Source organism: Littorina saxatilis, linkage group LG15 (genome assembly GCF_037325665.1).
Source record: "Littorina saxatilis isolate snail1 linkage group LG15, US_GU_Lsax_2.0, whole genome shotgun sequence".
NCBI classification, from domain to species: domain Eukaryota; kingdom Metazoa; phylum Mollusca; class Gastropoda; order Littorinimorpha; family Littorinidae; genus Littorina; species Littorina saxatilis.
The window spans coordinates 22120821-22144540 of record NC_090259.1 but is presented as its reverse complement, the minus strand read 5'-3'; the positions used below and the strand labels follow the sequence as shown (position 1 = coordinate 22144540).

Genomic DNA, 23720 nt, shown 5'->3' with positions numbered 1-23720 from the left:
CACCATCTGCCAGAAGATCGATCAGCGACACAGGTAGGATGGGCTTGAGGCACCACACGGGTTCCAGGACACGGTCTGCATTTTTCGTCCATCCCTGCCCCTGGTCGTAGGGTTTGGGCCTTTCCAGAATGCCTTCATGAGCACGCTTGTACAGGGCAACGCGGTGGTTTACTCGCTGAATGTGCGGCATCAGAGCAGATTGGCAGGGAGGCATGCGGGCTAGATCGACCTTACACTTGGACGTGAGTTTCTCGTTGTCTCCCACCATCTTGCGGAATAGCTTTTCACGAACGACTGTAATTGTACATCAGGCACGTAAACTCTTCCAACTGCTTCACCACCCGAAGTTTGACATCCCAGTCGTCACCAAACTGCCTGAATGCCGTGTGAAACTTGGGGTTCTTCTCCAGTTTCTTAAGGGGCCCCACCTTCCCCTTTCCTTTGAATGCACTGGTGCAGTCCTCTCCGCTGTACACATAGAACCCAAGAAGAGTGACACAGTAGTCATGCCCCAGGGACTCTGCAAGCTCAGAGAGGTTGATCAGTGGCCGATGTTTTCCTGATCCCGTATCCAGGTATACAGTCAACTTGATGGCTTCAGCGTGGTAGAGAAGAATGACAAAGATGTCCGTGTCCGGGGTTCTGACCACAGCGTTCTTGTATCCCAGCGCTGCGACCATGCCTTTAGCTGCCGCCTGAAGCAAGTCCTGTTCGACGTCCATGCGGACAGGGGCACCAGACGCCAAGGAGTAGAGCCTGTCTTTGTCTGAGATGGAAAACGGGTTCGTGAAGTTCTTGACAGCAGTGATGACTCTCTGAACAGCCTCCTCGCTTTTCTTGATTTCGGCCTTCTCCAGTTCGCGATGTCTCCCTACATTTGGACAGTCTGGATCGTCGAGGAGGTTCACCATCTCCAAGATCTTTTCATGGACTGGGATGTCAAACTTCGGGTGGTGAAGCAGTTGGAAGAGTTTACGTGCCTGATGTACAATTACAGTCGTGAGAAATCAGTTGATGTCGTTCGTGGAAAGCTACTCCGCAAGATGGTGGAAGACAACGAGAAACTCACGTCCAAGTGTAAGGTCGATCTAGCCCGCATGCCTCCCTGCCAATCTGCTCTGATGCCGCACATTCAGCGAGTAAACCACCGCGTTGCCCTGTACAAGCGTGCTCATGAAGGCATTCTGGAAAGGCCCAAACCCTACGACCAGGGGCAGGGATGGACGAAAAATGCAGACCGTGTCCTGGAACCCGTGTGGTGCCTCAAGCCCATCCTACCTGTGTCGCTGATCGATCTTCTGGCAGATGGTGGTTGTGAAGAAGAGGATGACGAGGAAGACGAGGAAGAAGATGAGGAGGTTGACTTTGACGCGTTTGCTGAAAGCGATGACGAGTTTTGAGTTATCATTACAGTCTGTGTCATTTGATGTCGTCTACTGCGGACTATCGCAAAAGTGAATATAATTATTTTCTACTTTGGCACCACAATGGGACTCACCATGTACAGTGTTTTGGGGACCCAAAGAGCGCGCTGGATATATTGTCCTGGAATATCATTTCATTTTGTCAGTATCAATGTGTGTAACTTGCACAAAATCAAACATTGTAACATTCAAACCAAGAGCTATCACGATTTTGATGTGTATACGGTGTAACAAGATATGCTTAACAAGACAATGTGCGCCTTTTGTCTTCAAACACTAATATTCCATCCATTTTCAATCGTTTTGGCGCAGCATGAAATAATTCGGATGATTGACACGGGTTGCCGATTAATCGGTACGCTTTGTGAAATCGACAAAAACGGAAAATATTCAAGAACTATCAACAATGTTGTACAACAATGAGTGCAAATGTTGTTGCTATTATCCCGTGCAATCTTTTATATTCAATACTTGTCTTTAAATCTTTCATACTTTAGGCTAGAAAAAAGACAATTTGTCATGTTTTGGGCGATTTTGTACCCACAAATCTGAAAATAGCCCACTAATTGCATGGTCATCAATATTTCAATATCAGTGTGAGATCAAAAGTTATTAACATTAGTGTTTACCATAGTTTTTGTTCAATGATAGTCTTTTTATCTTCAAATGTTGAGGCTCTTAGCCGCAAAAATTCGGACGAGTTACCTGGACTGCCGTTTAATTGGTATGCTTTGTGAAACCCACAAAAACGGAAAAGTATTAAATAACAATCAACAATTTTGTACAACAATGAGAGCAAATGTTGTTGCCATTATCCATTGCTATCTTTTGTGTTCAATACTTGTCTTTAAATCTTTCATAGTTTAGGCTATAAAAAAGACAATTTGTCATGTTTTTCGCGATTTTTTGTCAGAAATCTAAAAATAACCCATTTATTCCATGGTCATCAATATTTTAATATAAGTATGATAACACAAATGGTTCACATTGGTGTTGTGCGTCTTTTTTGTTCAATATCTTTCTTTCTATCTTTCACGGTTGAGGCTCTTTCCGGCTATGGGGAACACTCTTTGTTGCGACCCGATATTGCCACCCGGGGTGGTTCCAGAGCCTTAAAGGGGTACTAGGGAACCGATTTCTTGATGGTGCGATAGCTGACCGTTTTCAGCACATATTTTACTATCTAGAAACGACAATTAGAAAAATATCTGAACACTTGTTGGTCAGCGCTTCTGGCCACTAAACTACAGGCAGGTGCAGCGCCGGGCTCCGTGCCTCAAATAAGATGTGGCCGGAGCCGATTCCCATCCAGGATACGCTGTACGGCACGGCGGCGTCCCTGCAGATAACAACAACATTTCTCAATTGGACTGGTCTCCACGTGTAGCGGCAACAATTAAGAAGAAGAAGAAGAAGCGGTCTCTTCAAGTAACGACACCCTCCCCATGTCAACGCGTTCAGCTCTGGAGTGTGTTCAGAAATGTTCCCAGAGGAAGGAATGCTTTGGTGTGACGACTTGGCGGTCATCCTTCCCTGGGGAAAGTGTTCAATGCTGGATGAGTGAGGCAGTGTTACCTGAAATGTGCAACGATAACATTTCTTCTTTGTCTGCAGAGTCGTGCAATTATTTTCAGAAGGTACGTGAGCCAAATAAGGAAATTGTAATTATGTTGATTGTAAAATAAGTACGCTTAAGTTTTTTGTTTGTTTAAAGTGTGAAACACACAACGGGAGCATTCCCTCGTCTGCTTGTGTTATTTTGTTTTCTGTCTGTTTATCAAATGTATTTATTTATTTTCAATTTTACTGTTCATTTCTTTCATTGAATTTGCCCACCAATGTGTATGTATACATGTATAGATATTCATAGTCACTTATGTGTTTTGGATGAAACGGTACTGTTTTAATTTGACATGTGCATCGACTGACTTCGTGTTTTTGTCTACAGAGTTACAATTATTTTCAGAAGGTAAGCTAGATACTCATATTTGATGCACTGGCCGCTGTGTATGTGGATGTATAATAAGTCACATATGTTTGCAAACAGGTTCGTGAACAGACAGACAAACACAGACATTCACGCACGCCGCTCGCACGCCGCTCGCACGCCGCATTGACACAGACACACCGTGCACACCGTGACAGGCTCTCTCTCTCTCTCTCTCTCTCTCTCTCTCTCTCTCTCTCTCTCTCTCTCTCTCTCTCTCTCTCTCTCTCTCTCTCTCTCTCTCTCTCTCTCTCATTAAATGTTCAAGTTGACAATAGAATGTTCTTTTTTTTTCCGGTACACTGAGTCTAAGTTTCTGGACTGTGATACTAGTAATATGTTTTTAAATGACTTTGTATTGTACCGGTGGGTTTTTTTCAACGCCTTTATGTGAATAATGTATACAAAGCACCCTAGCTGCTCTGGGCCTTAGTGGTTTTGGGCTAGACCAGTTTGATTTACAATGCCGGCTTTCAAAATGGCTTTACTCCGTTGCAATGCCTAAAAGATCAAATGCTAAAGACGTGTTTATCAAAATTGAATATAAAACAACACTTTGAATTATGGAATGTTTAAAGATGCGTTCACATTTGAAAACTACTTGAACATTTTACCCCAGGACAAGCACTTTCTTTCCAGAGCTGATCTCATTCCAAGGCTCGCCTCAGGAAAACGAAAGTGGAAAACAAGGGAGGTCACTCGATCCCTCAGAAGTATTACCGGATATCCGATTTCTGTTGTTGCGCCTGTGAATAGATTCTGGTAATCCCTTCGAAAGTGTGGTTACAGAGTCTTTTGAAATTGATAAGGTGAGTTTTGTTCGAGCATATTATCCACAAATTGATACATAGAAAACAGAGTAAATAGTTTTTGTTTTGTTTTATCGACCAAACTGCACTGTATTATAATTATATGCTTTGCATGAAAGCGAAAGTAAAAAGGAGATTGAGAATCTGTGTTGATGTTTTAACTTTAAAGCATTCTTCCGTGTTAGTGTTGTTATGTACAAAAAAGCAAAGGTGTCATCGTACACCACTACTTTCAGCCTCAGAAGAACTCCTGCTGCTGCTTCTTGAGGGGAGATTTATGGCGAGTGAGGAAACAAAATCAAGAAGACTGAACAGTGCCCAAAATTCGAGTTTCACTTTCACTTTCAGTACCAAACTTTACAGACGGAATGAATCGCCGCAGTGTGTTGAAAGGGAGGAAAAATTGTACTGAAAAGCGAAAATTTTGACTTTGCAATTCACTCAAACTGTGTTCATGTTCAAGGAATATCGCTGTTGATATAATTATAAAAGAGTTTTTTGTTTAATTTGGGACACTTTCTTGAATTGTTGTGTAAGTGGTCAGGCTTGTGAATCGTTCATCTGACTGAAGCATGTGTTTGGTAGCAATTTCTCCTTGATCCTTTACAGCAATTGAAAGATTGGTTTTGTGAGGTGACATTGAGTCAAATTGTAGCTGATAAAGTACACTCACAGACACAGACACACACACACACACACACACACACACACACACACATACACACACACACATACACACACACACACATACACACACACACACACACACAGACACACACACTCACACACACACACTCTCACACAATTTGCCATAAAAAGTCAAAAAAACATGATGATAATGATACTAATAATGATATGAGCAGATGTTATGAATATAATTTCCTTGCTTTCATTTCAGAATACACGGCATTTCGATCAGCCCATATGATGCTTCAGCAGAGCTGAAAATGTGGGCTTGCACAGTATGTACATTTGAAAACCAGGCATCATCCTCTGAGTGTGAGGCCTGTTGCCTGCCTCGCCACGCATCAGTAGACAGTAAAATAACCTGGTGGCAGTGTGTGAACTGTTGTCTGCTGAACAAGGAACACTTGGCGCGATGTGCTCTTTGCAATCACAAAAAGGGTGTGAGGCTACGAGGAGCCAAAACAGTGTCAGGTAAGGCCAACAAAAAAAATAGGTGTGGTTAAGGTAACATAGCCCAAAAAAATAGGGTAGGAAGGTAGGCAATCACTTTTTTTTTGTTTACTTTTTTTTTCTAATGTGTACAAATTAAACCTACTTGACAGGGAAATAAGTGTGCGACTCGAGCGCTTTCGCTTTCATTGCGTTTTCTGCACTCGTTTTTAAAAAAAAAAATTTAATAAAAATTTATAGGGTCGGCCCCTAAAAATAGGGTAGGTCGGGTTACCGTATCCACACCTATTTTTTTTTTAGGCCTAAGTTGTATGTATACACTACAGTGGACCGCCCCTTTTAAGACCTCCAAAAATGTGAGAAAATCAGTTCTTAACAAGAGGCCAAGCCTTCAAGGCTCCCGTAAGAAATCGACACACAGTAACACAAACTCATTCACTCCGTCACACATACACACACACAGTAAGCATAGCGGACACGGTGCAAGAGTGGGAGACACTAGATCTAGATCTGTCTGTCTGTAGCCTACTTACGGGGACACGACTGCCAGATCGACACTGCGCTTTCGACAGCGCTTCCTCGCGCACACACGATAAACACGCTGTACAGATCAACCTGTAGGAAATCTCCTTTGGTATCTTCTTTATCTATTTTTCTAGGGCTACGAAACCGAACAATGTGAAATCGTCTTCCCCGAATCGACGAACTGCTGCTGGGTGAGAACTGTATCTATACCAAAATCCTTCACGCGATCTGACTTAACCTTGACCCCTGACCTGGTCTACATACCACACACGACACAAACCAGTCACCTGTTTTTACCCCCCCCCCCCCCCCCCCCCAAAAAAAAACCACCACCCGTTTTCTTTGCATACACACTTTAACTACATACGTGCCGACGAAATGTTGATCATTGCTTCAATACTTTAAAGCTGTTGCTTGGATAATAACCAGGTAAAATTAGTATTTCGGTGTTCAGTCAAATGTTAAAGTTTCTATCACACACATACACACATACACACGCATAGACAGACAAAAGTTAGCATCGCATAGGCTACACTTACGTGAGCCAAAAAGGAGGGATTCAATGTCTTAAAATTGCTATATTTACATTTACAAGGGCTATATGAACAGAAAGTCTAAGAAAAAAAGGTCTTAAAAGGGAGTTGTTGTTTTTAGTTCCACAAGGGGGGTCTTAAAAGGGGGGGTTCCACCATATATCATTATATGAATGGTGCTGTGTTCATTTTCTTTTTATTTTGGTTGAGGTGGTCCTAAATTGAGCTGAAGTCTACGTCACAAAGACTTTGTTGAGACTTCGTGATGAACTCAAACACAAAACCTAGTACGATGTGAAGTAATTACAAAGACTAAAAGAGCTCAACTCAACTCAAATTTTATTGGCTTCAATTTTCAAAGAAGAATTTGTCTTGCGCTTGGGAGAAAGTAAGAGTATAACATATAAAAACAGCATTCATATCACATTTCATGTATCACACACAGTAATCACTAGTATAAGCCTACAATTATCACATTTGTACCTGTATCATACATGCAAATAAATAGTATCACATTTCCACGTATCACACACAATATATACATTACATAACATACAGCAAGCTTCCATCTCCCGCGCCCCCCCCCCCCCTCCCACACATACATATCCTCGCACGTGCGTCGACTCCATACAAATGACATCATCAGTCCATTAACTAAAATGCACAATGACTAGTAGTGGGTACATGATACTTAATACGTGCTCAACTAGACCTGCTAACTAAAATAATAACAGAAACAAAAACAAGGACTGGGCACAACATTTACACGTGTGTGACCTACTTACATCAGGTGCCTGTGATCTATAAATAACAATGATTGCGTTTAAAGTAAAACATGAATAATGCCGATGTTTACTAACAATGAATACATAACAACTAAGATAAGAATGTAAGTGCTTTCATAATATGATTATTTTATAAAACACAGTGGGGAAATTTGGAAAATAATTTTTATACGAAACTGCGCACATCGAGTCGAGCTCTGTAGCGTGTGTGTTCGGAGGCAGGAGACACACATGGCTGTGGATATTAATTGTTCGGTGGATTAAAAAGGATACCCCGACTTCGGCAGGGCAGAAGGAGGTACAAGACGGTGTGCTGTATTGCTGTGTGTGTGTGTGTGCTGTGCAGACATTCTGTGTTATGTGCATGTTCTATTCTAGTCTGTCCGTAGGCTTCCTCTGAGGGCCTATTGTGTACAAGGGGAGGTCACTTCCGCCTTATAAACAAACACATGTGGAGACCCACAGAAATACCATAGCATCGTAATGAGAGAGGGCAAAAATATGATAACAGCAAGGTAAGACAGGTCTAGGACATTATTTCTAGGACTGACTAAGCAATAGAACAACATCATGATCTTCATAAGCAAATGATAGTGAGAACAAAACAAAATTCTTACTCTTCTGACTGCTCCCAGTGATTGACATTCAAAACATCCATCCTGTTCTATTCTAAATAGTTGTAAAAAAAACCTTCATAAGAATAATATTAAACATACATACTTAATTTGTTTAAACATAATTCTAGCTTTCTTACCATTTGTCCTTTAATATGCAGACCTGTTTACCAGTACGATTTGGGCGTATTTTGTACGCCAAATTATTATCGGTACGCGACACACGCGCAAAATACGACTAAGAAAAAGTCTAGAATACGTTTTTCGGTGTTGGTGTGCTGATTACGGGATGGTATAACTGATACCGGTTTCGGTCTAGAGTCTTCAGCTGTGGAAACCTCGTTCAGTTGTTGGCACGTGCGATCGTCTGGACAATCGTGGCAAAATGAAGCCTGTTGTATATATATTGGAAGGAGTTAAATTCTGAAGGTGTTCACAAGACATGCTATTCTTACACAAACACGTTTGCACCCACGCGTACATTTTCCCTAGCCCATATGGCTTTGCTTGCAAAGTACACCAACTTTTTGAAAAATACACTCCACTTTTGGGAAAGTACTCTTGCCTCGGGTTTAGGGTAAACAGGTCTGAATATGACAGTACATGTGTTTTTTGGCATTTATAGATCCTGTCTGTATTTGTGTCTGTTTATGTTTGTCTGCCTCGATCATTCTTTCAGTGCTCATGCAGTCGCTGAGATTGAGTGTGAGTTTGAGTTCATGATTGCAAACATAAATACTGCAAGCAGAGAATTGAAGGAATAATTAAGACATAGACTGGATACTTTACCATGCATGATAACGACATGTGGAATCTCTTGCAAGGGATGCATGACCAGCTAGGCAGTTACCGGAGGAACAATAAAGGCGTGCATGAGTGAGAGTATAAAAAGTGAATGAGGAGAATTGAGGTGGATGTACAGCAGTCCTTGCAATGTACGGCCCCCGGCGTGAGCGGCCACCGGACATGTACGGACACATTTGCTCGGCACGGAGTGTTTTCCTTCTGTATTTGCCCCCCCTTAAACGGACACCTGCAAAACGTGGACACGGACACTAATTTTCGGTCCCAACAGCAGGTCATACCTGCAATGTACGGACAGACCATCGTCAAATTTTAGCAGTGAATTTTTTCCCTTGCATATAGTGTAAATTTGTTAATTGTGAGCCTAGCATGTACATCTTCATCATTTATGAATTACAGAACAAGAGAAGGAGGTTGAAAGAGAGAAGCCACAAGAGAATACGGCCAGGAGAGAAGCAGAAAAAACACAACACTCTGGGGAGCAAGGCTCTGACGTTGACACTACTGAATGTATTGGGACCCTTCCCCCGGAAGGTAAAACGTACAGCATAAAGACTTGGAATATCAATGGTTAATTCTATGCCTTGGAGGTGTTTTTGTGTGTGTCCCATGTCGTTTCCGTGACAAGTTATGCTTAATTTAGTTTATGTATCTGCAAGGAAATAATGGAGGTTATAATATTTTGTTCTCTATGCGCACTCAAGAAGGATGTACATGTGCAAGCACGTACTCACATGTATGCGCACTGATGATGATGCACACCCCCCGCGGGTTAGGCAAAAAAAAAAAAAGTCTGTTTACGGTAACATAGGCCAAAAAAATAGGGTCGGTAGGTCGGGATTTTTTTTTCTTTCTTTTTTTTCCCCAAAAACCATATTTTTACGTTATTTTGCAAAATAACCAAAAGAATTTTTTTCCCCCCCAAATGCCAAAAAAAAGTCTAGGGTCGCGCGAAAAAAATAGGGTCGGTCGGGTTACCGTAAACAGACTATTTTTTTTTTTTTGGCCTTAGGGGGAAGAATTTACCCGATGCTCCCCAGCATGTCGTAAGAGGCGACTAACGGTTCTGTTTCTCCTTTTACCCTTGTTAAGTGTTTCTTGTATAGAATATAGTCAATGTTTGTAAAGATTTTAGTCAAGCAGTATGTAAGAAATGTTAAGTCCTTTGTACTGGAAACTTGCATTTTCCCAGTAAGGTCATATATTGTACTACGTTGCACGCCTCTGGAGCAATTTTTTGATTAGTGCTTTTGTGAACAAGAAACAATTAACAAGTGGCTCTATCCCATCTCCCCCCCCCCCCCCCCCTTGAAAGTGGGGGTACACTGTATATCTGGCATTTTATTTTATTTTGTTTCAGAAAGCCAATGGATATGCCAAAATCTGCTTGATTCTGCCAAATGCAATACTGTCAACAATCCAGATGTGTACCGCTGCTCAAACTGCAATAAAAGCAAACCGTATTTGCCGCATCTTACAGCTATAGTTTCCCAGGTAATGCCAAACAAAGTGAATGTTTTCTTTTCTCTTTTTGACGTTGTACTCTCCTTTAGCAACTTTTGTTTTATTTAGTTTATATAAATACAAAGTAAACTAAACATTTTTTAAATAATGTATTTAATTCTTATTATGCTCGGTTGGCTATGCAGAGCTGCCAACTGCTACGCTGTCAGCATTTAATGCATGCTACGTTTTATGAGCAATTCCTACATATGCTGCTATGCCAAGCTAAAGATTGCTACGCCTAAACAAATAATCACAAGAATGCAACAGTTCCCTCTTTTTTGTGAGTCAGCTGTGCCATTTTTGCTTCTCACTTTGTGTAACGTTAAACGGTCACAAAATGGGTCATAAAACATCGTCTACACTGAAAATACATAATGGCGTTTACATGAAACATCTTTTTTCGTTATGAAAAAGGACCCACTTCAACACAGCACATATAGATATAACACATACTGTCACATAATACATTCATCTGTGTGTACATTCAGTCATCTTTAATACATCATGGTCTTAATCACAGATACCTGGTAATTAAATGCATATGGTTCCTGTGTACATGAATCTTACACTTTGGCAGACAATTAACTTTGCTTAGAAGAATTAAGTTCTCAAACTGGAAGGCAACAGAACTTTTGTCCACAGGTAACAGAAGATTTGGCTGAGACAAACTTAGGCACAAGCAACACAACCCGAAGTGACTTAGAACCTGCTGATAATGATCAACAAAGTGACTTGCCAAACAGTGAACGGTTAGCAATCATCAGATCATTTTTTTGCATGCTGTGTTGTTTTAAGGATGAAGAACATTTGAAAGCCTTATGTACAGTATGTCGAGTATAGTTAAGATTTCAGGAAACATCCCTATTTTGTATGTGATGTGCATGGACCTTCAGATTCAGATTACAAACAAATTAGGAGGACTCAATCATTTATACAGACACTTTTATTCCTCCCATTCCTACTACAGTGGTATACCTGTGATGAAAGGACAATATATAACCTTGGGACCAGCCATAAGTGTCCCTACATTGCAGGTGGCCTTTCGTGACAGGTATACTTTGATACAGATAATATAAAAAGGGACAAGAAATTAGGTGTCCTTTTGAGGGAGGTGTTTTCTCATGGGAGGGTCCACACATCGCAGGTACTGCTGGACCACATGCATGCATACACTCACGGTTGTTTATATATATCCCTCAGACAGGTGCATAGGTGTAATAGCGCTTCTTGGAGACCACTCAACGTAAGGAAGGCTTCTGTTTGGTATCACCCTTACAGAAAAAAAGGCCCTGTGGCGAGCCTCGCAGCGAGGTCGCAGCGAGCCTCGCTGCGAGGTCGCTGCGAGGCCGTAATTTACCATGCAAATTAAGTTTGCTGCGACTAAGTCGCAGCTAGCTGCGATGTAGTTATATATCCTTATATGGAGATCCCACCCGCGAGCTTGATGTGATGAGGTCGCGGCTAGCTGCGATGTTCCCTGCGAGCTTGCCGCGACCTAGCAACAGCTAGCCGCGATGTCCTGGACCCCTTACTGTGAGCTTGCCGCGACCAGGTCACAGCTAGCCGCGACCAGGTCACAGCTAGCTGCGACCAGGTCACAGCTAGCTGCGACCAGGTCACAGCTAGCCGCGACCAGGTCACAGCTAGCCGCGATGTTCCTGGGATCATGCTGCGGCTTGCCGTGATCTAGTCGCAGCTAGCTGTGATCTAGTCGCAGCTAGCTGTGATGTAGTCGCAGCTAGCCGCGATTACCTCGCAGCTAGCCGCGATTACCCGGACCTATATGTGGTAGTCACAGCTATATATCCGCGACCATGTCACAGCTATAGCTAGCAACGACCAGGGTGAGCCGGGATATCCCTGGCCTGTCCTCCAAATTCTTACCACGTACAAGCTTTCCTTGAGCCAGCTGCAGCTACCTGTGCAGTTGTCACGGTTTACTGCGATGTCCATGAAATCATCAAGCAACGACCTTCAAATTTCACAGCAAGTGAGCTGCAACCTAGTGATGAGTGATAACTTACTGCAGTTATGCAGGAGGAAATGCTTTACCAAACCCTGAACATTGTTTAGATGGTTTAAAGTCCCAGTTAAAATATACCTAAACCCTCCCAGAAAAATGCTGCAACCAGCTTGTGGGTGCATGCAAATCCTTTCGCACTGACAGGCCATTGTGCTACATACATTCTAAATTGACTAGAGACAGAAGCAGTTCAACACATGCAGACGCATATTCTCAAATGAAAAACAAACAATTGGTTTAAATTCAAATTATTTAATAAAAGCTCATTTGGCATAAATTCAGATTAAATAGAGCAAGCTGTATCCTGCGATCAGGACGAACAAGTTCATCAGAGTTCACAATTTGTTGCCGAAATACAAGATCGCCAGCACTAGCAATCGCTCATGCTGGTTTTTTTTACCAATGTCACATGGGTTTAGCTAAAGGTCTCGTGAGTAATTTTTTGTTTAAACATAAACAGCTGCTTAACCTTTTTTCCAAAGTTAATTGCAATACACCCTAAAAGTAAAAGTGTAGAGCTAAATAAAAAAAAGTTTGGTACTGAATATCAGCGATATAGTTATTATGAAAAACTATATTTCGAAAATGAAATCAAGACAGTACATTACAGGCTAACCAGTACATAATATGTTGCATACCTACCAAGTAGTGTATGCACTCTCCAAGAAGTTCTCCCCAAGGTGGCTGAGTGCATCAGAAACAAAATCAACAGAGATGAGATTCTTCCGCTTTTTCGCGGAATTCTGCTCAAAAGTTCATCCCCAGGACCGTTTTCCTGAATCGTCCAGATCCCTTGAGAAAAAAAAAGGAGGGGGGGTAGAGGTTGATTATCAAAAATCTGACCTGCCAATGACTGAATCTCCCAAAAGACTAGACCGGTTTTTGATTGTCCGGACCGACAATACCTCCGACAAAAAAATCTCCGCCGAGCTCAAAACCAAAAATCTACGGAATGAACTTTAGACACGTGTACGAACTGTCCATTTGGGAACAAGTTTCTCCTCATCATCAGTGTCTTCATCGCGGAAGTTCCTAAATGGGCTGATTTAGTTGTTGACTTTAGCCACTTTAGCAAGATGGCGTCGTCAATGCGATTGTTGGCAGAAACAGAACATGCTTTAGCTTCTGAGATTGATAAAGGGCTAAAGAACAAATGGGTTTGGGCGTGGAAAGACGAAATTATAACTACCGAAGTGAAGGGACAAAAACTGTCCATCCGTCTCGGAGATTCGGTTCAAAAGTTGAATGTTCGGGGAAGGCACAATGCACGTGGTGTAATAAAGTACTGGGCTACAAATAGAGAGGCAAGAGCGTGTTGAAAGACCATTTGACCACATATTTGTCCTTGTGTGCACACTTGTGTTTGTCAGTCTGTGAGTGTGATGTTATTTTCAGTGACTGTTGTTGTTTATTTGTGAGATTCATTCTAGAAATGCATGAACAATGCCCAAAGTTCTAATCAAAATATTCTGCTGCTAAGACTCATTTCTGAGCAATTTTTTGTTATGTAAATGCTAAAAACGCATCAGCTTCAGCCCCCTGACTCCCACAAGGGGCGTTGCCCCTGGACCCCAAACTTCCTTTACCCTCTTATGTCAAAATTTGGGAATCTCATCTCTGAATCAAGATCTCTGACAACCTGAAGAAATGCTGTTGTTCCTGTCTCCCCACTGAGGTGCTCCTTGAATTGCTTCTCCGTGCGATCAATGACACCACCAATCCGATCCACAGGAAAGGTAACTTCTGGGAAGAGCTTCTCAAACCAGGAGTGGACCTGAAAAAAAGTCAATATCAGTCTGTGTTCCAAAAGATAATATACCAGTGCATGAACTATGCTGCAGTATAGTAAAAGGGACAGCCAAAGAAATAAATACAAATTATCAATGTCTATTATTATTTTGTAATTAATTTTAGTGGATAAAGAAAAGACGCAAAGGATTGCTAGCCTGTTTATAAATACATAAGCATATCTATAAGACAAAAAAGAGTTGTGATCAACCGAGTACTTACCACTGAAGAGGGCTTGCCACTTTGCCTCTGTAACTGCAGCAAAACCTTGTTTGTCAGCCCCGGTCGGTGGATTTGGAGGTCTGCCACGGCCAGAGGCAAGAAAATAGTTAGCAAGTTGTTGGTGCATGTGTGTCATCTGGAGAAAAGAACAAAAAGTAAGTTATAACAATAACATCAAACACTACTTCTGCAGAAAGAAAAACACCATTCAAACTCAAAGAAGAAAAGTCAGTTATTTCATTTTCAATAAATGAAAAAGCAGCTACCAGTATTTTATAAAAAATATATCTGTAATATCTGTTTTCTCACACGAAATAAGTCGACATACATGTGCGAAACATTGCGAGTCCGCAAAACGTTCTCAGAGTCAGCTGGTGAATTCTACTTTTGGTTTCCACTCAGCTGGTGCAAGAAAAGAAGAAGTTACGTGACCAGAATAAGTGTGAGTTTAGATAGAGCGGACAGCGTCAGATAAACTCTATTTAAACGAGACAGATTAGCCGCGGGTGGAGGAGGAGGATGTTAGATACTTGAGGTAGGCCTAAAGGGATCAGTGTTGGCAGGTAGGGAAGAGAGGGTAGTAAAGCAGGATATCAACACTTAGGCCCGTAATTAGAAAGAGAGGGGAGAGGAGGACTTGTGAAAGTCAAGGAGAATAGCCCAGCCGCAATGTCCATGTTGCCGGGGGGCTTGCACGTGTGATGCATCAGCGGGGGTCTATAAGAACGGGAGAGCAACACATTGTGGTCAGTCCTTACCAGCGCGGCGCAGCGGGCATATGCCAACTATTTCTTAGAGCAATATGGACTTCGAATTTGGAGCGTGGGCAACAGATCTGCCTTTAACGGTGGTTAAAGTTCTCCAGGATGAGGAGTTGAACACCCTCAATGTGCTGAGAAATGCGACTGCCCAGGATTTGGAGGGCCTGGGTCTCAAGCGTGGCCACTACGTAGCGCTGAGAGTAGCAGTGGCGGCCCTGCAAAAGCGAAGCGGGGGAGGGCCACTATCCCAGCGGGTGACTGAGGAAAAAAGCGTGGAACCACTCCAGGGACTGTTAGGCGGCTTGTCACTGCAGCCAACAGGTGAGACCTCCTATCTTTCCATTCTGGATTTTGTGCCGGGGTCGATGGCGGCCGAGGAAGAGGTGACACTCGGGGGAGGTGTCATCCTAAAACTCAACCAGAGACCAAAACTTGACAAAGTCTCCCCCTGCCACTGGATTGTGGCAAACGCACGCATAATGGCGAAGTTGAGTGCTGAGAAGCCCGGGTTTGACTCGACCGCCTACCTCCGGTACACAGAGATGATAGGCGAGCTGGGGGCCAGATACTTGTGGCAGTCGGTGCTTCTGTACGACGACGAGTACAGAAGGCGCCAGTCGTCCAGCGGATTCAAGTGGGGAACCCCCAACCCCCACCTGTCCACGGTGATCCTGCGGGACCGGCTCCAGCATGGCGTCCAAGACAACAAGGGCGGCAAGGCTACGACGGCCAGCGGCGGTTCCCGGCGACCAGCGGGACCCAACGGGAAGGAAGTGTGCTTATTGTATACCAACAAAGGCGACTGTCCCTATGGGTCCCGCTGCAGATTCCTCCACGTCTGCGACACCTGCGGCATGGGCCACCCCGGCAAGGACCACAAAGTGACAGCTACCACCTCCCCAGCCTAGGACACAGCGCAACGAATTGCCGACAAAACGGTAGGCCCCACCTTCAACAGCCCGTTCCCTCAGCTAGATTCCAATAAGTGCGAATTTCTCGGAAATAGTGATTCCATTAATGCTAAATCTCAAATGTGGCACAAGGTGCTAGAAGGCGATCACGACAAAACCTTTTTATTAGATGGCATAAGAAACGGTTTCCGTGTAACAGAAGAGAGTAGGGCAGGCGTACTAGACGTAGAGCAAACAAACCATAGGTCATCGAACGAACACCATAAAGCTGTGGAAAAAGAGCTATTAGATCAGATAGAAAAAGGTTATTACATTGTAGCTAGTAGAAAACCAACTGTGGTAAGCGCTATCGCTGCGATTCCCAAGGATGATGGCAGCATCAGGTTGATCCATGACGCTAGCAAACCCACAGGTAGGGCAATGAACGACTATTCTATACCTGAGTCAGCTAAATTTCAAACCGTATCTGACGCGTGCGCCCTAGCGAAGACAGGGTATTGGTGTGCAAAAGTAGACTTGCAGTCCGCCTATCGGTCAGTATGCATCAGTCCGGACGATTATTGTATGACTGGGCTGAAATGGCATTTCACAGGTGAAAAGAAACCTACTTATCTCTTTGACAGTCGGCTGCCTTTTGGCAGCAACGTAGGGCCATCACACTTCCATCGCCTGTCGCAAGCTATTCGCAGATGCATGGCACGGAAAGGCATGCCAGGTGTGTTAGCGTATATTGATGATTTTCTTCTGGTAGCAGCTACCAGACAAGAGTGCAATGACATGTTACTGTCTTTAATTAGATTATTGAGGGAACTGGGTTTCAACATTAGCTGGAAGAAGGTGGTGGGGCCTACTCAACGTATCACGTTTCTCGGTGTCGACATCGACACGCGAAACAACACCCTGTCACTTGGAAGTGACAAGTTGCAGCAACTGCGGCAGCGACTCCTCCAGATCCGAGGAAAGAAGCGCGCGACAAAAACTCAGCTACAAAGCATAGCGGGGTCCCTTAATTGGGCCTGTCAGGCTGTCAGAGGAGGAAAATTCTTTCTGCGGCGGATACTGGACACGATTAAACCCCTTCAGCAGCAGCGACACAAAGCGAAACTATCTGGCGAATTTCATAAGGATGTACAATGGTGGCTTTCTTTTATGCATGTATTTAACGGCACAGTATATTATTTTCACAATGCAAAACAGCATGTTCATGTAGATGCATGTAATATTGCAGCGGGTGCCTTTTGGCAAGGTGACTGGCAGTACACCATCTTTGAAAAAGACATGCAGGCAGCAAAGGAGCTACATATTAACTATAAAGAAGTGTGCGCTGTGGTGCAAGCAGTGACACGATGGGCTCCGATGTGGTGCGGACAAGAAGTGATTATTCATACCGATAGTACTGTCGCAAAAGCTATCATTAATAAGGGCAGATCGACTAATAAGTATGTGAACAGTCTGCTCCGTAAAATGGCGTGGGAATGTGCAAAAGTGAACTGCAAAATCGCTGCGATACATGTGGCTGGTAGTGTAAACATCATGGCTGACACAATTTCCCGCCTCCATGAGCCCAGACGGCGCGAAGACTTAGTGCGTCTGTTGACATTCTGGCACCGGGGGAGACCCCCCGACATCAACCTGTGTGACCATATGTCTGACCAAGCCCTGTTGTTCCTTGTTTTTCAGACCAGCAGCCCCCATTAGGGGCGCAACTGACGGCAGAAGTGTTGGATTACAGAGCAAGTGCCTTTTCTGATAACACTAGGAAGACTTACCGCATCCACCTTACCTCGTATTTACGTTTCTGTGGGGAGATGGACATAATGCCAGTGCCTGTGAACGAGCAGACTGTTGCGCAATACGGAGCGTACCTAGCCCGAGGTTTGAAACCGTCCTCCATCAAGCAATACATCAACATTATTCGCATTCTTCATCTTGAAAGCGGCTTGCCGCACCCATTCAGGGACTCGTGGTACGTCCAGACAACACTTAAGGGCATCGAAAAATGCAAGGGGTGTGCCACTGATAAGAAAACCCCAATCACCCCTGAATTACTACACATAATAAAAAGCCAGCTGGACCTTGAGTGTAGGCAAGATATTGTGTTCTGGGCTGCGTGTTTGGTGCTTTTTTTCGGAGTTCTCCGGAGATCGAACTTGTTTCAGGACAACGGGAACTTCGATCCTTGTAAGCAGCTCACAAGAGACCAGGTGGTTATTCTGGGTACGGGCATGTCAATAACGCTCCAATGGAGCAAAACGATTCAGCGTAAAGAGCGCTCTGTTGAAATTAAGCTCCCGGCAATGTCACTCCATCCCTTGTGTCCAGTGTCTGCCGTGACCGCTGTGTTACCTTTGTTGGGGCCGATGGACCCCAAGGCGCAGGTCTTCCCGATGAAAGGATCAGACTTTAATAAGAAACTGCGCTTGACTACCGCTGTTGCTGGGGGAAACTTCTCCAGCCACAGCTTTCGGCGGGGTGGTGCCGCGTGGGCGTTGAGTTGTGGTGTGCCGGGGGAAATTGTCAAGGTGATGGGGGATTGGAAAAGCAACGCGTACTTAGGCTACTTAGACCAGCTGCCACAAAAGATCATCCTGCAGATCACATGTAGCCCTAGCCCAGGCAACTCCTTCATGTATAACATCACAAAAATCCTAAACCTCCCACCTCTAACCTAGTATACTGTCTTTAGTTGGGCTGAATAACGAGTAGTACCTCTAATTTGGGACTTATCACTGCACAATGATATCTCTCATTGTCAGATGGTATTCTCTTGAATAAACTGCCCTCGTTATTTGCCCAAATCAATACATGACTTGGCTATGTGTGATGTATGTGCGCACGAGAGTGATTGCGTGTGTGTCAGGTGTATGTGAGTGTGTGCGCGCGCAGGTGTGTGAGTATAACTGTAAGTGATAAGAGGGAGAGAAAGAGGAGTGTCATTTCTTTGGGATTATCGTGTGCTCTTGATTTGCGCCAGGGGGGGGGGGGGGGGGGGCGATAAGTGAGTAGTTTAAGTGTGAGTTTAGATAGAGCGGACAGCGTCAGATAAACTCTATTTAAACGAGACAGATTAGCCGCGGGTGGAGGAGGAGGATGTTAGATACTTGAGGTAGGCCTAAAGGGATCAGTGTTGGCAGGTAGGGAAGAGAGGGTAGTAAAGCAGGATATCAACACTTAGGCCCGTAATTAGAAAGAGAGGGGAGAGGAGGACTTGTGAAAGTCAAGGAGAATAGCCCAGCCGCAATGTCCATGTTGCCGGGGGGCTTGCACGTGTGATGCATCAGCGGGGGTCTATAAGAACGGGAGAGCAACACATTGTGGTCAGTCCTTACCAGCGCGGCGCAGCGGGCATATGCCAACTATTTCTTACCCCCCATCCACCCCCGGCATCCACCGTTGTATTTTGTTAGCAATCCGTTGCATGTTTTTAATTTTGAGGCAAATGCACGCCTGTTTGTGCCTTCACTTGAAGTGAGGGTGTGCATGAAGCGACTCGAACCTTGTTATGTAATCATTATTCACGGTGTTAAATCTTTGAGTGAGGGCTCCTTGTGTTTGTTGTTAGTGTAACCAAATGTTTGTTGTTTTTTGTTGTGGACTTATGGGACTTATCACTGCACAATGATATCTCTCATTGTCAGATGGTATTCTCTTGAATAAACTGCCCTCGTTATTTGCCCAAATCAATACATGACTTGGCTATGTGTGATGTATGTGCGCACGAGAGTGATTGCGTGTGTGTCAGGTGTATGTGAGTGTGTGCGCGCGCAGGTGTGTGAGTATAACTGTAAGTGATAAGAGGGAGAGAAAGAGGAGTGTCATTTCTTTGGGATTATCGTGTGCTCTTGATTTGCGCCAGGGGGGGGGGGGGGGGGGGCGATAAGTGAGTAGTTTAAAATCAGTTTTTGAACAATATGCAATGTTTTCATTTCGTAGATGCACCAGAAATAGTTTTTTTTTATATCTTTAGATACATTGTCAATGATTATTTTCGTCATTAGATTCTATTGGGTTAGAGAAAAAAACGAAAGCGGTTCGTAACACAACCCTTCCGCTTGAAACACGTCACAGACAGGCCATCGAAGTCGAACCGCTTCGTCAAATTCAGTACAAAATACCTTCTGTCATTTCGTACATCCGCCATTAAAAACATTCAATCAATACTTTAATATGTCTAAACTTACCGAACAGAACATCTTGAATCGATGTGCCGGACGAAAAGAATGCTTGGGTCGAATTTGTTGAGTCGGTAATCGCTGCTTGAGCCACCGGGCGCCATTTTCAAAACTGCAGGCAAAGCTATTCGAGCCTCGTTTTGGGCGTCTTGCTCGGAGGACACATGTCGGACTGACTTCATTTTTTGCTTGTTTAAAGAAAAATTCGAGCTGAATCGAATGGTGTATTTCATTTGGCAGTGTGATAAAGTTGTCGGTAGTTTGATTTTGAAAACTTCAACCGCAATTTTTGGTCACTTTGTTTTCCAGTTCTCAAAATATACGAAATTATAGAGCTAGCTCTGCTCTTTTAAAACACCCATTGTAGTTTCTTTGACGCGGAGCAAGAGAGCGTAAAGTACGACGACCGAACTGAAAAATGTTGCGCATCACAGCGCGCGGAGGCTGTGTGAGGCTGAACAGTACTTCAATAAAATATTCATACAAAATCACATAGTAAACACAAATTAACTAACGAAAATGGTATGTATTTTGATGTGGTATACATTTTTTATTTTATTCTGTGAATTTCTTCACATTTTTGGCATCTTCAGGTGCATTTCTCTAACCTTCAGAGTTCAGTCATCGGTTAGTGGTTCTAATAACCTTTAAAACAGCATGGTCTGGTCCTTTGAAATGGGGTGGAAAAAATCCCGATTGCGCGGCTAGGAGCTAAGTGATACAAAGAAGGTTTGGGGTACCTATAAGATCACAGAAAGACCAGTGGACGATACCTTCCGCCTGTGATCAAGACCTGGGAACACATAATTATTGCCGTATTAGACTATGTATGCTTGTTTGTCTAAAAATACGATCAGTATGGTTTAATGATTATAACAACTTTACAACTCTGCATTTGATCAATGGTAACCGCTTTTGTCATTACACATTGAAAGAAGCATTTGGTTTAAATGTTTTGGTAAACTTTTTAATGTTGCAACGGTCAAATGTATGGAGATCTACACCTTTTTTTTCCTGAAAATATATATATATATGCCAAATTTGTTTGAGAATACTCCAAGCGCAAAACAGCTAGGGTTCCAGCTATATTTTTTAATGGAATTGTTTGATCGTCACACTGCCAGTTAAAATTTCTCTTGTTTGTTGGTGTGCAAGCTATATATATATATATATATATAGTGCTTCCATTCGTGTGCTGTCATGTATGCTCTGAATCTGATCATTTCTGTTAAGTCTTTATAATATAGGCTGGTTGTACACTTTGAGTTTAATGGGCAATAGTAAACTCCCTAAGCTAAATGCAGTTAGCAACACATCACCATGGTACTTTCTAGCTCCCAAATTTTAAAGAAGCACAAGATAACACTTTACCTGATTTTTAAATGGAAATGCAACATGCCATATACGGTTGCGACCATCTTTGTGAAAATATAATACTCGAGTTTAAAGGTGTTTGTCTACATTTTTATACAGAAATCGGCATCAAATACTAAGTCTAGCTATTCCCTACAAATATCAAAAATACACTCCCCTTCGATCAGGAAGGACGAAGCCAGGGTAGCCGATTGAAAATTCATGAAAGTAATGCAGCGTAGTACGATATCCTTATTTGGCAAATGCCAAGGGCAAAAGTCCTCTCAAATACCATGCATTTCGTGCGTTTAACAAAACATCGTGGACAGCGCTCTAATACACTGTGTCAAACTGTTGCTGTGATTGTGTGGGTGTGGCTGTCAGCATAGTGACATGAATTTGATTGGTCGATATTTATAGTTAAAACACATGCTCTCTCCACATGGAAATCAAAACATTGGAAGTGTTATACTGTACTTCTCAAAAATAAAAACTTTTTTTACATTTATTTTTATTTTGTTAAAAAAATTTCCCCATGCTTCATTCATCATCTGACATAACTTTTTAGCAAAATCTAACCATAAGATTATTGAAAAAAAAGCAGAAATGTAGACGACCTGCCTTGAATTTTGCTTCAACAACATTTTGTGTGAAACTACAGAATAAAAGTCTCTGGCAGTTGGTAAACAAACAAGAATTTCGGGCTGCTGATTTATACATCCCTTTAACAGAAGAATTAATGCCAAAATACACTTTTTGCTTAAAAACAAAAGAAAATATTTACTTTGTAATATGAAACATATTTCATACAGTTTTTGAATAATATTTGCTGCCACCATGTCTCATTCTTGTGCCAAGATGGTAAGAATATTTGCAAATAGGGCCACTCAGAGAGTCAGACACAATAATCGCTCTATAAGCAGGCCCCTCCATATGATATTGAAAAAGCCTCCATTAAGGTTGCGGCTAGCTGTGATGTTGTTCGGAAACTTACGCCAAGATCGCAGCTACCTGCGAGGCTCGCGTCAAGGTCGCAGCTACCCGCGATGTTGTTGCGAGGTTCGCGCCAATTGTCGCAGCTAACTTTGATGTTGTTGTGAGGCTCGCGCCAAGGTTGCAGCTACCTGCGATGTTGTTGCGAGGCTCACGCCAAGGTCGCAGCTACCCGCGATGTTGGCGCGAGCCTCGCACCATGGTCGCAGCTAGCCGCGCTCTTGTCGCGAGCCTCGCGCCAGGGTCACAGCTAGCCGCGATGTTGTCGCGAGGCTCGCGCCAAGGTCGCGGCTAGCCGCGATGTTGTTGCGAGGCTCGCGCCAACATCGCGGCTAGCCGTGACCAGCTGCGACTAGTTGCTGCGATGTGTTTAGATCGCTGCGACCTCGCAACGAGGTCGCAGCGAGGTCGCAGCGACTTTTCTTTTCTGTAAGGGCAACCCTTCCAATCATGTTTAATTCTTGCTTCGCTTTATCCCCCCGCGGGTTAGGGGGAGTCCCATATTGGTTGGGACGAGAAAGAATTTACCCGATGCTCCCCAGCATGTCGTAAGAGGCGACTAACGGATTCTGTTAAGTGTTTCTTGTTAAGTGTTTCTTGTATAGAATATAGTCAATGTTTGTAAAGATTTTAGTCAAGCAGTATGTAAGAAATGTTAAGTCCTTTGTACTGGAAACTTGCATTCTCCCAGTAAGGTCATATATTGTACTACGTTGCAAGCCCCTGGAGCAATTTTTTGATTAGTGCTTTTGTGAACAAGAAACAATTAACAAGTGGCTCTATCCCATCTCCCCCCATTCCCCTATCCCATCCCCCCCTTTCCCCATCGCGATATAATCTTGAATGGTTGAAAACGACGTTAAACACCAAGTAAAGAAAAGAAATGCTTCGCTCACACAAAATTATTTCATAGCCACCCTCGCTGTCTTAACAAAGCAAGCGGCATATAAAGTCACAAGCTGTTAATTCTTGCCTGTATAAAACAGGCGTCTGCTAAATTTATGATATATACCTATACCTCTAATTAACCAGAAATAGGCAATTATAGCCCTGACGGATACTAAACCCTCCCAATATAATATATTAACCAGACTACTCACTCGTCTGTTTTCTTTTGTCTTTATTTTCTTCTTTCTGTTTTCCTTTCATTTGGTTGTTTGTATATGTTATTGTTAATCTTTCTCTTTTTTCTTGTTCCTTTTTGTTTTCCTTCCTTCGTGTAATTTGGTCGTCCTAATCTTTCTTAAAGCCGCAGTTTTGAAAGAATGTCTACTATGTGCTACAGCCACTCGTTCCTCCAAGTCTGTTATCATTAGTTATCAACACCCAGCTTCCCTATGCCCACAGGCTAATTTACAGGCCGTCTCGATCTC

The 23720-nt window shown here is 43.2% G+C and overlaps 1 protein-coding gene and 1 long non-coding RNA gene across 4 annotated transcripts in view; one reads left to right on the top strand and one right to left on the bottom strand.

Moving 5' to 3' along the window:
- The first annotated feature begins 4151 nt into the window (after positions 1 to 4151).
- The window catches only part of LOC138948819 (GTPase IMAP family member 9-like), a 33072-nt gene continuing 13503 nt past the window's right edge, over positions 4152 to 23720 (top strand). Inside the window, exons 1-5 of one of the 2 annotated variants that reach the window (XM_070320447.1) lie at positions 4152 to 4220; positions 5119 to 5378; positions 9018 to 9152; positions 9979 to 10112; positions 10767 to 10873. In XM_070320447.1, the coding sequence (XP_070176548.1) occupies positions 5168 to 5378; positions 9018 to 9152; positions 9979 to 10112; positions 10767 to 10873 (587 nt within the window). In that variant the 5' untranslated portion in view covers positions 4152 to 4220; positions 5119 to 5167. Of the gene's footprint in view, positions 4221 to 5118; positions 5379 to 9017; positions 9153 to 9978; positions 10113 to 10766; positions 10874 to 23720 lie in introns of those variants that run through there. The other variant, XM_070320448.1, reaches the window with a different exon arrangement.
- Positions 12384 to 22790, bottom strand: LOC138948818 (uncharacterized). 2 transcript variants are annotated; one of them, XR_011450088.1, is made up of 3 exons: positions 20011 to 22790; positions 14158 to 14293; positions 12384 to 13921 (listed from the first exon to the last, which is right to left on the bottom strand). It is a non-coding gene; the product is annotated as an uncharacterized lncRNA (long non-coding RNA). The 2 variants fall into 2 exon arrangements; XR_011450087.1 differs by lacking the exon at positions 20011 to 22790 and having other exon boundaries at positions 14158 to 14589.